We start from the raw sequence: 12,557 nt of genomic DNA, 5'->3' as shown, positions 1-12,557 counted from the left end.
CGAGAAATAATGCGGAGAGAAAATTCCCTGGGATAATATAACAGGTTCGTGGCTGAGACGATTCGGGTCTAGCAGGAAGACACACATGCAAATTTGCAACCCCCTGGATGTCGGTCGGTAGATTCACGTGGGTAGCGAGACGTGAATTCGGGGTGAAGTTGTAAATTTTGCATCGCCCTGACGCACCCCAGATATATATTTCCCATTAAAAACCGACCATTTTTTTCCTCCACAAAAATGTTTTTTGTTTTTTTGTATTTTCAATCGGTTGATGCACATCGCTCGATTAAACATGTGCAACTATGTACGGTGATCGTAACGACGCAACCTCATCGAAACATTGTACGAAATTAATACGCGTTGTTGTAACGTCGGTTGAAAGTGGAAAAGCAGCGTGATTACCGAAAATTATCGCTCGTCGTTTGATTTTTCATTTTTTCTACAACGTTTTCTTTGCTTGCTCAGCTATTTCAATAAGTGAAATTCGGAGCGGGGTTGACGAATTATTTTAAATTTTCGAATGCTCGAGAGATAGAATTTCTTTTCATATCGGTATTCCAAAATGTTGAAAGATGAAGTATAGAGTATAGTCTTAATACCTTTTTTTCTACCCTAGATTCTTGAAAATCTTACCAACTATACGGATATACATATACGGCTGTTTGAATATTTTATATATCAAACCCGTTATTGTGTGTTCCACTTTTTTCATCCCCGACGAATATTTGAACTGGAAAATTGTTAACAATGTATTTTGAGCTCACCGAGAAATCAGGACGAAAATTATTGGGGTGTGGAATTTTTTTTCCGGAAGGGGCAACGAGGGGTTTATTGTTACTGTTCACATCCCTTTCACTTTTATCGCTATCCATTGATAACAGCATCCGCAAGCTCGGACTATTGCTTACTCGATATTAATAATTTCACTGGCTTCCGGTCGGAAACTTCCAGGGTTATCATCCCAACGTGTATAAGTAGACCAGGTACGTCACGTCGCGGTGCGGCGGACAGATTGAAGCGAAGATGGATGGACAGATGGCTACTTCTCGAATATAATGTAGTACTTGTCGAAACTCGGGAAGGCAATATTTTTCCAATACTCAATAATACGACGTGTTTGCCCCAGAGTATTACAGATACATTAGGGTGGTCCTTAATAGGGTTGTTTTTGAATTTTTATCCTCGAGGTGCAAAACGGCACTTCGCCTAAATCGAGCTAATACAATTGCAAATTCTTTAATCATTATCTTCACCTAGTTACTATCCTTAGTATAATTCACTAATTGAAGTGTAACATTTACTATGTTGCGATGTGCAATACGGAGTCAATTAATTAACTAATTTGGAAAATATCATTCGCATTCGTCACAATTGAAATTCTCACACTATGAAAAAACAGTACGATGGAATGGATAGGCGACATTTTCGTCAAATTGTAGAATAAAATCAACACGCCCTTGTTAGGAACGAAATTTCCTTAACACGTGACGTGCACTAAATGTGTCGTATGAAGAAACGCGATTCGTGACCCTTGCGTCAGAAGATTGGAAACTTGATACGTACGTCGCGAATCGATATGAAATCGTTTTATGTTACCATAAAAGCTAAAAGGCTCCGTTATTGATGGTCATTTCTTGAACAAATAAGAGCTTTAATTTTGCCATTAATAAAATATGTGTAATTATGCACTCCGCATAGTTGCAGTTTTCTGTAGGTATTAAATTGTGCAGCTAGTCTGAGGTACCTACCGATGACCTACTGAGTTAATAGCCCTAAGGGCTGATCACTCTCGAGAAAATGACCACCTTCCACAAATTCAGACGTATTAGGTCTTTGCCCAAGGAATCGCTTTAGCCGGTATAATTTCGTACACACAGACTTGATCGATATGCGATAATTTCGAGTACCGTACCTCCGGTGTTCGACTCTGTTTTTATAAATCAATGGGCCCTACAGCCACGGGACTTATCTGCGTATACGAATGTATAGACTTCAGATAAGCCAGGCTCATGATTGAATTCCATTACGTGACGCGCCTCCGTGTACGCGGATATTCGGCTAAGAATATTTGGAAACAAAATATCGGTGACGCTTCTGCGATGTATTTTCGCGATTCATAGAAAAATATCTATGATAACAATCGTAGAAACTAAATTTTCCCCCCGTTTTCAACGGCCGAAGGTTGGAGTAACGAAGTAATCATTCGGCTCAATAACGCGATAGCTGACAGCGTCGATGGGACGGCATGTGACAGACAAGAATTTTGGCGGACGGTCACGGTTAAAGCTCTCGAAAGCTCGACTCGCGAATTCCGAAAATCGCTGCTTCAAGAGAGTGCTCAAAAGTTAGACAGCCTCTGAAATGCGTCTCTCAATTTACTTTCAACTCGGTATTCATTGTGTTTGTTTGCCGGTTAATGTTCTCCCTGAAGTTAACTACACCCATCGCAATGAATTTCGGAAAAGTTTATCCTTCTCCGACTAATAGCGTAATTATGCAAGGCAAACTTGAATAAATATACAAACGAGCCTGCACCGAGTGTTCTTGATAGTGCGGAGTTAATGCCGTCCTTATCCCTTAAAAGGCGAGACCCGCATCCGGGTAAATGATTTTTTAAACTGAACGTTACCTCCGGATTTTGGCCGCGTCCGTAAACGCCGCGGAACACGAAATAATGCGTGAATGATCGTTCAGTCCGCTTGACATTTCGCTATAACGAGCAGCGGTCCTCGCCAAAACTCCTGATTTCCTCGCACCGACAAAGGACAGGTTTCTATTTATAGAATGGGAAGAAAGAATAACAATCTCGACCCTCGTCCTTCCTCGCTGACGTAATTTTTAAGAACTTAGAATAATATACCCCTCTTGAGAGCTAATTTTTCGCGGGTTAGAAGGAGAATTTTGTCTTCCTAATCGTAAGTTTAACGTGAAACTCCAAGGTGTCCAGTTTACGAGAATATAGCCAGGATCCAACGAAAATAGCTTCCGTTATTTGAATTAAAGGGCTGGGCCAAAGTGTAGGCAATTACTCCGAAATGCTCGGGGCTTTTTCTTGCCGAGGCCTATCTCGCGGTTACAGGTCTTATCGAACGATACGAGGAGCACAACCAGTAGGGTGTTTCAAAAAAATAATTTACGATTTTCCACCGTGGTATCCGCGAAAAAGTTTGTTTACGTTAAAAGAAAGGTTTTGTGAAAAGATGTGCGTTTTAAGTCATGTGGAAGATAGCGCTTTGTTCACAATTTGTTGTATTTCTGAAGAAACACGTTGTAGCACTTGAATTATTATTTCTTTCCTGACGTTTATGTTCAACCCAAAGATCCATAACACAACAATATATCAACTGGGAATCTTATTCTCCTAAACTAAAAGTTCATATTGAATTATAACTGTTTTATGAGATTGAATTAACAAAGAAAAAGATCGTCTGATATGCTTCTCAAACATCAACCGGAGACTAAATATTAGAAGTGTGGGTCTTCTGTGTGATGTAAGTTGATATTATGTGCGATGTAAGCAATAAGGAAAAAAATTTATTCGGGATACTTTATAAATTTTTAAAAACCTACAAAAGTAAAAAATCAACTGAGCGCGATTTTCTACCTAACGTAGAACGCTCATCTGTTGACAGAACCTTTCTTTTAACGCAAACAAACTCTAAGGGGGCTCCATGGTAAAAAATCGCAAATTATTTTTTTCATCACACCTTAATAATCACCGTTGATTATGCATTTTCTTCAATAACTTTAATCAACCCGTGAAGCGTGTGAGACCCTGACTTTCAGAGTCGGAAACGGTTCTCTCCCAGCCCCCCAGTGCTTGGAATTATCAAAGTCAGCCAAAGAAGCTAACTGGTTAACAAATTTGCTAAAATTTTATCTTCGCATATTTTCGCAGAGTGCAGAGGTTCATCGGAATGTGGAAAGACACTTCAACAGTCCCTCAGTGAATCACGTCAAGGCCGATGATGGCTCCTCCATGCTTCCAGACACGAGACATTCCTTTCCCGACGAGTGTCCTGAGGGACGAAAGCGCGGCCTTCAAACCGGAAGAACCTCCGGTGGAAGATTATCAGGCCTTTTATTCCTGAACGGAAAAATGCCCGTAAAACCGACTGGACGGGGTTCGACAACCTCGTCCAAAGAAGGTAAGAACCTTGTCTAAGAACCTGGGTGGCATGGTTCCTCTGATCCTGGAGGACGGTAGGTGGCTCTACAGATACCAGGAGACGGCGAGTCCAACGTCGCTCTCCTTCTCGGAGGCCGAGGCGGCCTCATCATCCTCTGGTCTCTTCTTAGGTGCAACGGGGACGCCGGTTCCCTCTGGGTACCGGAGCACGTGGGGGGCGCGCCGGGACCCCCTCTACATCGTGATCCCGGTGACGGTTATATACGCGGTGATATTCCTGACCGGCGTCGTCGGTAACGTCAGCACCTGCGTGGTTATAGCGCGAAACAAGTCCATGCACACGGCCACCAACTACTACCTCTTCAGCTTGGCGGTCTCCGACTTGCTTCTCCTGGTCTCCGGACTTCCGCCCGAGATGTACTACATCTGGTCCCACTTCCCCTACGTCTTCGGCGAGGTGTTCTGCGTGATCCAAGGATTTGCCGCCGAGACTTCGGCCAACGCCACTGTGCTTACGATAACAGCGTTCACCGTCGAACGCTACGTGGCCATTTGCCACCCTTTCCTCTCGCACACGATGTCCAAGCTGACAAGGGCGATAAAGTTCGTCGTTGCGATTTGGCTGGTCGCTCTCTGCCTCGCCGTTCCCCAGGCCATGTCCGTTGGCATCGTTTACGAGACCTTCGACGACGGTAGGATTCCGTACGAGGATCACTACGTTTGCGTTGTTAAGCGGGTCGTCATTCCTCACGCCTTCGAGATTTCCACATTCGTATTCTTCGTCGCTCCTATGACTCTTATCACCGTTTTGTACGTACTTATTGGACTCCAGCTTCGACGCTCCAGCGTAATAGCGAGAGGCGGCGCAGCCGGAAGCAGCGTTTCCCTCAAGGCCAGGGGCATGTTTAAACGAAAGGAACGACCGGCCACAGAAGTCGTCGCCGTTATGCTGCCAGAGACTTGTCAGGGACAGGGAAACGACGCGAGCCTCAACGACGATGGAAGGAAAAATTACTCCAAGAATGTTCAGAACAAGGCGACGAGGCACGTCGTCAAAATGCTCGGTGAGTTTCCACTTTTCTTTCATTCATTTTAAAGTCATGTTTCATCGGTGCCTTTTATCAATTTTATTACGAATTAGTCGCACATTAAATATCTTGATGTTACTTCTCGAATTATTATCTTTTTAAGTTGTAAAAAAATAGAAGAATACTGAACATTTAGAGACAACCTTAGACATCGATGCTTTATTTTGCATAAAATCAAAATTCGATTCCACTACATACGATAGCTGATTTTATTCAGACGGCTGTTCTCTATAAAGTCACTGAAACATGGATTTCCCCTTTTTCCAATAGTCAATTCACTGTTTGTCGACCATAATTATATCCTTGCAATGATGTAAACTAAAATACTGAACGATATCAGCATGATAGAGAATCCAGTGTTGTGAATTTGCAATAAAAACTCTTCAAAGTTGAACGAACATTCGTAGAGTCAAATCGAATAAATCCAATTGATAACCAACCTATACTTTGAAACGATTTGAGATAAATCGTTGATGTCAAAGTGTTTTTGTTATTTTTTTTTTCATTTTTATACCAATGTATTTTCTATTTTTGTATTTTTGAAGAGAGACTCAGCTCACCGCAATACAATAGAATCTGATAACTATTCAATTTTGGACTATCTCGTAATAAAATAAATACAAAAGATCCATTTTTTTTTTTGCTTACAAATCACCCCAACTTAATCAGCTTTTTTTCTTTCGCCGTATATTTCTTCCAACAAATTTTGTTTTTTCTGCTCTTTACTTATCTTCACGTCTGATGCATCGTTACGAGCCGCCTTTATTTAAGGGCAGGGAAATGAGTAATGAAAAAGTGAGTCGCGTACGCTGCGACGAAGACTTTATACGATTTTGAAACTCGCGGACGCTGTTTCTCCTGAAGTTTTACGACTTTGGAACTAGTTTCCAGCGGTTTCGAGGGTCGAAACATACCTACCACAAGTCTCAGACTTAGTAACCCTCCCTCGGTGTCAAAGTGCTACCTACTTTGTCATTGGTCCATGCACGCGTTCAGCTAATACTGGATGTTGTACGTCAGAACCTGCATGCGGTGCTTCACCTTCTGCGAGGTTTGAAATATATCATTGTAACATTCGCTGCGAGCCGGTGATTTGCGGCGTGAAAACCTAGAACGTCAGAGTCATTTTTCACGGTATTTTCTAGCTACGAATTTATAGGTTTCACAGGCGGAACGATGCCGAGTCCTGGAAAAAAAATCGATCAGGCTTTTATTTTATATACCTGTAATACATACACTGGCTTTTCGGTATATCGTGTGAGCATTTGTCCAAAATCATGTATACATACACAGTATACCTATATCCACTATCATTTTATTTCTTGCTGTAAAAAAGTAATCGGGATAAAGTCAGTGACGTTACTTTAACGATGCATGTTTGGGAAAAATCGTTATTCCGCACCCTTAGCAATGTTCGAAATTCAACAAACGATAACAAACAACACATAATCTTATTTTGAATGTCGTTATGAAATTGTGAAATGTAGATTTTTCCCTGATGTTTCAAATGACAATATATGAAAAATTTATCTACATCACGGCAATATCTATAGCAGGGATGATCGGCTATCGAACGTCTATTTTTACCAGACGAGCTGCGAAAGTTACTCCCCGAAGAAAGGGCGTTATTCTCGCCATTATGTTTCGCGGCTTCGTAATCGACGGCTCGACAAGATCGTACCTATTCCCTTAGTTCTGGCCTCAGGCTGCAGACGTTAAATCGTCGCCAACGATCATTAAACTTAAGTGCCTCGCTCCGCGAGGGATCGACGCGGAAAGTTACGCTGGGCGAATCTATATACGTGTGTTACATAAACGAACTGTTGCTACGCGCTTATAAGTGCGAACATCGAATCTGCAGGGTGAAATTGCAATTTGTACAAATAATAGCGGAACTACGAGGAAAGAGAAAATTTCTAATAAATCTTTCCACCATTCTCTCAGGCTCAAATTTATCCGAAAATTGTAGAATTTGATAAATTGATGAACAAAATCTCCTCCCCGCAACGAAACTTGTGAAAACAGCAAGATATCAAAACGTTAGAATTCCAACTTGTCGACCGATTTATATTACACATTCGTATATTCGTTGGAGATTAATTATTGGGTTTAGTAAGTAAACCCTTGCTGAACAATCAACTAGATCACCGGTTAACTACGAACGAGTTAATTGCTGGTTACTGTTTAATGTCATTGATAGTCTGTAATCCGAGTTAATGAACCCCTGCCTCGAATAGATACGAGCCAAATACACCCGACCTTTAATCGTTATCACGCCATTAATTTCGCACTACAGAAATTCTGGACCGAAGGTCCGCGCTTAAGCCGATAACTTTTGAGCATCGCGTTAAATACGGGGAAAATTTTCCGTCACGTGGGTATAATTAGTTAGGATTTTCTACCGTAATTCTTTGTTCCTCATTTTTATTTTTGTCTTTAAAGAAAATTTTCGCGGAATATAACTTTATATTTGTAATGGAGAAAATAATTTCACAGAAAATCTCTCGCTGTGATATTTCGAAGTGGACGACGTGTAATATCCACGACTATGAGGGGAAGTAAAGTATTGTAGAAAAAGATTTCCTTTCTTCTCTCAATCTCCGTTTCCCTCCCGTTCTTTGGATTACGTTCGTAATAGCTCGTGTAATATAAAGTCGAGTCGACGTGGATGAGCGGGAACACGAACATTTTTTTGTTATCTTTTTCTTGTTATTTTCCTCTTTTCTTTTAATTTTTTATTTATTTTCTCTTTTTAGGCGGTCAACTTTTTCGGCAGGAAATAAGAAAAGTGAATTAGGAGAGATTATCTCGGTATCTCGTGAGCGTTTAACTGACGTGAGGTAATCTTATTGAAATGTACGTGCGGGTGTTTCTAAGTCGGTGGTATATCTATACAAACCGTGTGTGATTTCAAATTCTACGATCCGTCTCAGTTTTTAATTTCTAGTTGTAACGTTTCGTAGTCTTAAAAACTAATATTTTAAATATATTATAATATTGCAAATGAGATTTTTAGTCTTTTTTTTATTTCACGCAATGAAAGGTTATTGGTTAAAAGTGTAGATAAGTATAAATTTGGTAGTTGAAATTTGATAGTTGCTTTTATAACATGTATGTTAATTACTTCTGGTTCTGTTCGTTCTGGAGTCACACAGCGCGATTTATTTTTCTACTTTCTATTAAAGGTTAATTATTTTGAATCCCTACAGAGTTCGTAGATTTTTGTATAACAATTTTATTATCATCACAGACTACGTAGTTTAAACTTTTTAATGATATTAAATATTTTATCTACGGAAAGAATCATGAATTTACAAGACTTAGGCAACTGTTGAATGATAGATTTACCGATTTTCGTGTTGGTCGACCACATAATTTTTGATCTGTAAACCGTTAAGTTTGAATTTCATTGTCTCTAGCCTATTGCCTGTTACATAATATCTTATATAACAGTAAAGCCCAAGAATAATAATAATTTTTCAATGCTCACCGTGAGTAACAAATAAAAATGAATTCAACTCAATAATAAATAGTGACGGTAAACGGGCAATTAAGTTAAGCTAAGCTTGGAAACCGAGTATCGTAAACGTTGAAATATAACGTGATGAAAGCTTCGTTATAGACAGTTTAGTGAAAATTAATCGCAACAGACTGTAAGCATCGCCCTTTGAATCCGTGTTGGCAGAAACCTTTTGTCGTTAACGATCGCATGTTTCTAATCTAATGTTAGAATTTCTCCGGGTAAAAACTGTCAGCTCATTCATTAAACAGATAATTAAATATTACCACAAGTAAACAAGTCGTAGAGTTTCTTCTTCTTTTTTTTTACGTTGAGAATTTATCCTCCTTAAGGCATTTGCCACGCTATATATTATTTCGCTCCTGTAGTTATGCAGCTTAGGGAACAAACGTGGGGTAATTTTGACTTTTACGCACGTCGCTGACGCGGAGGTCCATCTAACATAATTTTAGAGGGTGCAGGTTCTCGCTCGGCAAGGAGACGAGGTGGCAACGAGTCTTACGCTCTTGTACTACCTACCTGGGAAAAGCGAGAAGATATGTAAGCTGTTTTCCCTTTATTCAGGGAGCATGGAACCAGCCGTGCAGACACCGGAATACTAAAGCAGAACACAGCCGCGGAAAATCCAAGCTGCTGTAGGTGAAGCTGGGGCGTTGAATAAATGCGGAAAATTTATTCCTTGAAATTTATATATATATATATATATATATATATACAGGAGCAGGGAAAAAATGACAATGAAGAAAATTTCAGGTTTATACGTATTTCTGACGGAAGGAGGATTGGCGAAAAATACTTTGCCTTGCAATTTTCTTACCCTCTTGAAAAGCACCAACGATCATTGACGGTGACTTGAGAACCTGGCATCAATTTTAATTCCATACCTCAAATATGCTCAAGCGTATAAGATCGAAGTGTGACTGTTGAACGAAGCGAGGAAAATAAATCACAATTTTATTTTCTACGCCTGATTTTCAATTTTTATAATCGATTGACGCCGAATTTTCACATTTTAAAAGAAATCTACATTTTCATTTCCTGATATTTTTACGAACAGCATCCAATCCATTAAAACTTGATCCCAAACGAAGAGTGAATAAAAAAGTAACTCTAAAGTGAATTTACCCAGCAAATATCGCTTCGTCTTTTGTTACCGACTCTCTTGCGCAAGTGGTGAGCATTGAACAAGGACCTTTCCCTTTCTCTGCAGCTTAATTATTCAGCAAAATTCAAGTCGCATTAACGAGGAATGAAAAGCTGCCTGGTGGACGCTTGAATTCGAGTCTAAGAACCGCACTGTTTACCTCTCAGAAATTGTCGCAACATTGGTGCATTGCGCAAAGCTTATTCGGACAGAGTACTCGGTATCTATACCGAAGTAATTCTTTGAATCAACGGTACGAATTCCAAGACTTTGCGCAGAGCACGCCGCGTGCAAATTGAATTTTATCCATCCTGCATCGTCGAAACGAGAGCAGAATAATTCCAAACTTTATAAAATTGTTTGCTGAAAAGCAAGGGTGAATATTTTCAACCCCTTCCTGTGGCTCGAAAAACAGCGGAACCGTAATTAACGATATAACGTGAAACGGAAATGCGCGATTTCAATAAAAATTTCCAGGCACGAAGGGTCGGTCAGGAGTTGCGAAGTACGTGAAAATCGCCGGCTTTATCTACCGCAAAATCAATCTTTCCGAATGGGTTTCAGCCCTCGATAACGGGCCCGTTTCTCGGGTCACAAATCAGCGAGCGGGACTCCCCTGCCGAATTCAAATCGGCGAAAGATCCATCGTTCCATTTGTCAGACGCAAGCGCTTCTCGCGATTTATTACGCATACGTCCGACTGCTTCATCCTCCCTATTTTCTATTTCCAGTCGCTGTTGTCGTGGCGTTCTTTATCTGCTGGGCTCCCTTCCACGCTCAGCGATTGCTCGCCGTTTACGGCACCAACCACGCCCCCCACATGGTCGCGGTCTTCAACGTCCTCACCTACGTTTCCGGGGTCCTCTACTACCTTTCGACGACCATCAACCCCCTGCTTTACCACATCATGTCCAACAAGTTCCGCGAGGCCTTCAAGGTAATTTCAGCTCAAGTCGAAACTCTGGTGGTAAGATATTTTTGCACCCCTAAAGATCGGACAAAGCGGCATCCCGAGTACCCCAAATCCGACCGAGGGTAAGAACGGAATCTGTTCCACCATTTGTAAGGGTTGGAAATCCCTCCCTTGGTTAAATATCAGCCGCTTTTTCGATGCAACTTGTTACCGCGATCTTGCCCCTGAGACATCTAAATTTCAACGCAGTGGTCGGTCAAAGCAGTACCCTGAATCCGTCAAATCTGATCAAGGGTGAAACCAGAATCTGCAGTACCGATTGCGAGGGATGAAATATCTTCCCTTACCGACTTTCGGCCTGTCCGTAACCTGTGGACGATCCTTGATCAGAGGTCCGGGTATTTTTCTGGCGCAATTTGCTATCGCGATTGTATAATTTTTTTTTGTCCAGATTTCAAATAAGAAGGAATCGGACCAACGAACAAACTGAACCGCGAACAGCTCGTCGAGGGTGGAAAATTGCCAATTATGAAAAGTTTGCCGTGTATTGAAAGTCCGGGCTTTGGGATAACGCCAAACTTTTAATTGCTCATTCCTGATCACGTGTTTAATTACATAGTCAAAGAGTTTTCCCTTTTCAGAATTCGTAAAATTTGGTAGCGATATAATAATAACTGGCTTGCGTGCCCAACCGGGCTCCGAGATGCAACAAAGTTCCGTTTAGTCACCTGTACCGAAAGTTTATTTGTACATGATAACGAGTACAAAACTTTGTCAAGTCTTTGGAAAATATAACATTCGCTTGGTTCAAGCTGCGCGAAAAGTTTTTCACCTTATCCACTCGCTCGGAATATTGCGGACATTGTAAAAGCACCTGATTCGTCGTGTTGTCTTGGTATAATTTTGATCAGAACTCCGACTGTCTCTTTGAATCGACAAACTCTTTCTGAAACATCATTATCAGATTTTCGTGAGGCAAGCACACCACGATAATAATTTGAATATATATTTATTTGATTTCTTAGAAATTTGTGATTTGAATAATTAAAAAAGAACTGGAGCGGTCAGAACCAAAATCTGATTAGTTCTATGTTTAGAAAAGCCGCGTCGATTGAGACCAAAATCATTAAAACGCGACAATTTCTTTTCGAGATATCGTCGGATCAAAAAATTGATCATATAAATACACACACCCATCGTCCGTCTGAAAATAGTCAGGGGTGGTTATCTAGACCTTCAAAAGTCGAGATCTAGTAAAAACTGAAATTTTCATTTTAGCCACGTTTGCAATAACTTTCTTTTTTCTTAGAAACCAGAGGAATGGGAAGTTAAAAGGAATCTGGTGAATTTTATTGAATATACGAATCTCGTTTCTCTTTTAAAAAAGCTGCCACGGTTTTGCGTAACCTTTCATCTACCCGAAACGAACTTTCCATCATTCGAGAGACCCGAATGTAATTTCTGTTTCGAGAACCACGTGCCGTGTACGTACATATGTATACGAGGGCTTTAAAGTCGGGAGAGAGTTTCATTTTACATATCTGCTGAAAGAAATTCGGAATTCGCGTTAACCCACGTTCCCTCCTCCTCCAAACGAACGTCAATCCAGAATTTTCTTATTTTCAGAAGAACAAGCGAGGCCCAGCCTCCGGTGGCGCAGAAATCTGTTCCGCAAAGTAAAAGCAGAGTACACCTGCATACCCATCAAATCCTCCCAAACAAATCCCCCGGGATTAAACGCTCCGAAAGGTGGATGAAGTAAA

The 12,557-nt window shown here is 40.8% G+C and overlaps 1 protein-coding gene across 3 annotated transcripts in view; it reads left to right on the top strand.

The window, feature by feature from the left end:
• LOC124186763 (pyrokinin-1 receptor-like) overlaps window positions 1-12,557 on the top strand; it is a 33,497-nt gene that overhangs the window by 17,543 nt on the left and 3,397 nt on the right. For 2 of the 3 annotated variants that reach the window (XM_046578747.1, XM_046578757.1), the window contains 3 exons: window positions 3,899-4,148; window positions 4,300-5,193; window positions 10,613-10,818. In XM_046578747.1, coding sequence (XP_046434703.1) covers window positions 3,980-4,148; window positions 4,300-5,193; window positions 10,613-10,818 — 1,269 coding nt within the window. In that variant the 5' untranslated portion in view covers window positions 3,899-3,979. Of the gene's footprint in view, window positions 1-3,898; window positions 4,204-4,299; window positions 5,194-10,612; window positions 10,819-12,557 lie in introns of those variants that run through there. The other variant, XM_046578765.1, reaches the window with a different exon arrangement.

This window comes from Neodiprion fabricii, chromosome 1 (assembly GCF_021155785.1).
Source record: "Neodiprion fabricii isolate iyNeoFabr1 chromosome 1, iyNeoFabr1.1, whole genome shotgun sequence".
NCBI classification, from domain to species: domain Eukaryota; kingdom Metazoa; phylum Arthropoda; class Insecta; order Hymenoptera; family Diprionidae; genus Neodiprion; species Neodiprion fabricii.
This window is presented reverse-complemented; position numbering and strand designations above follow the sequence as displayed.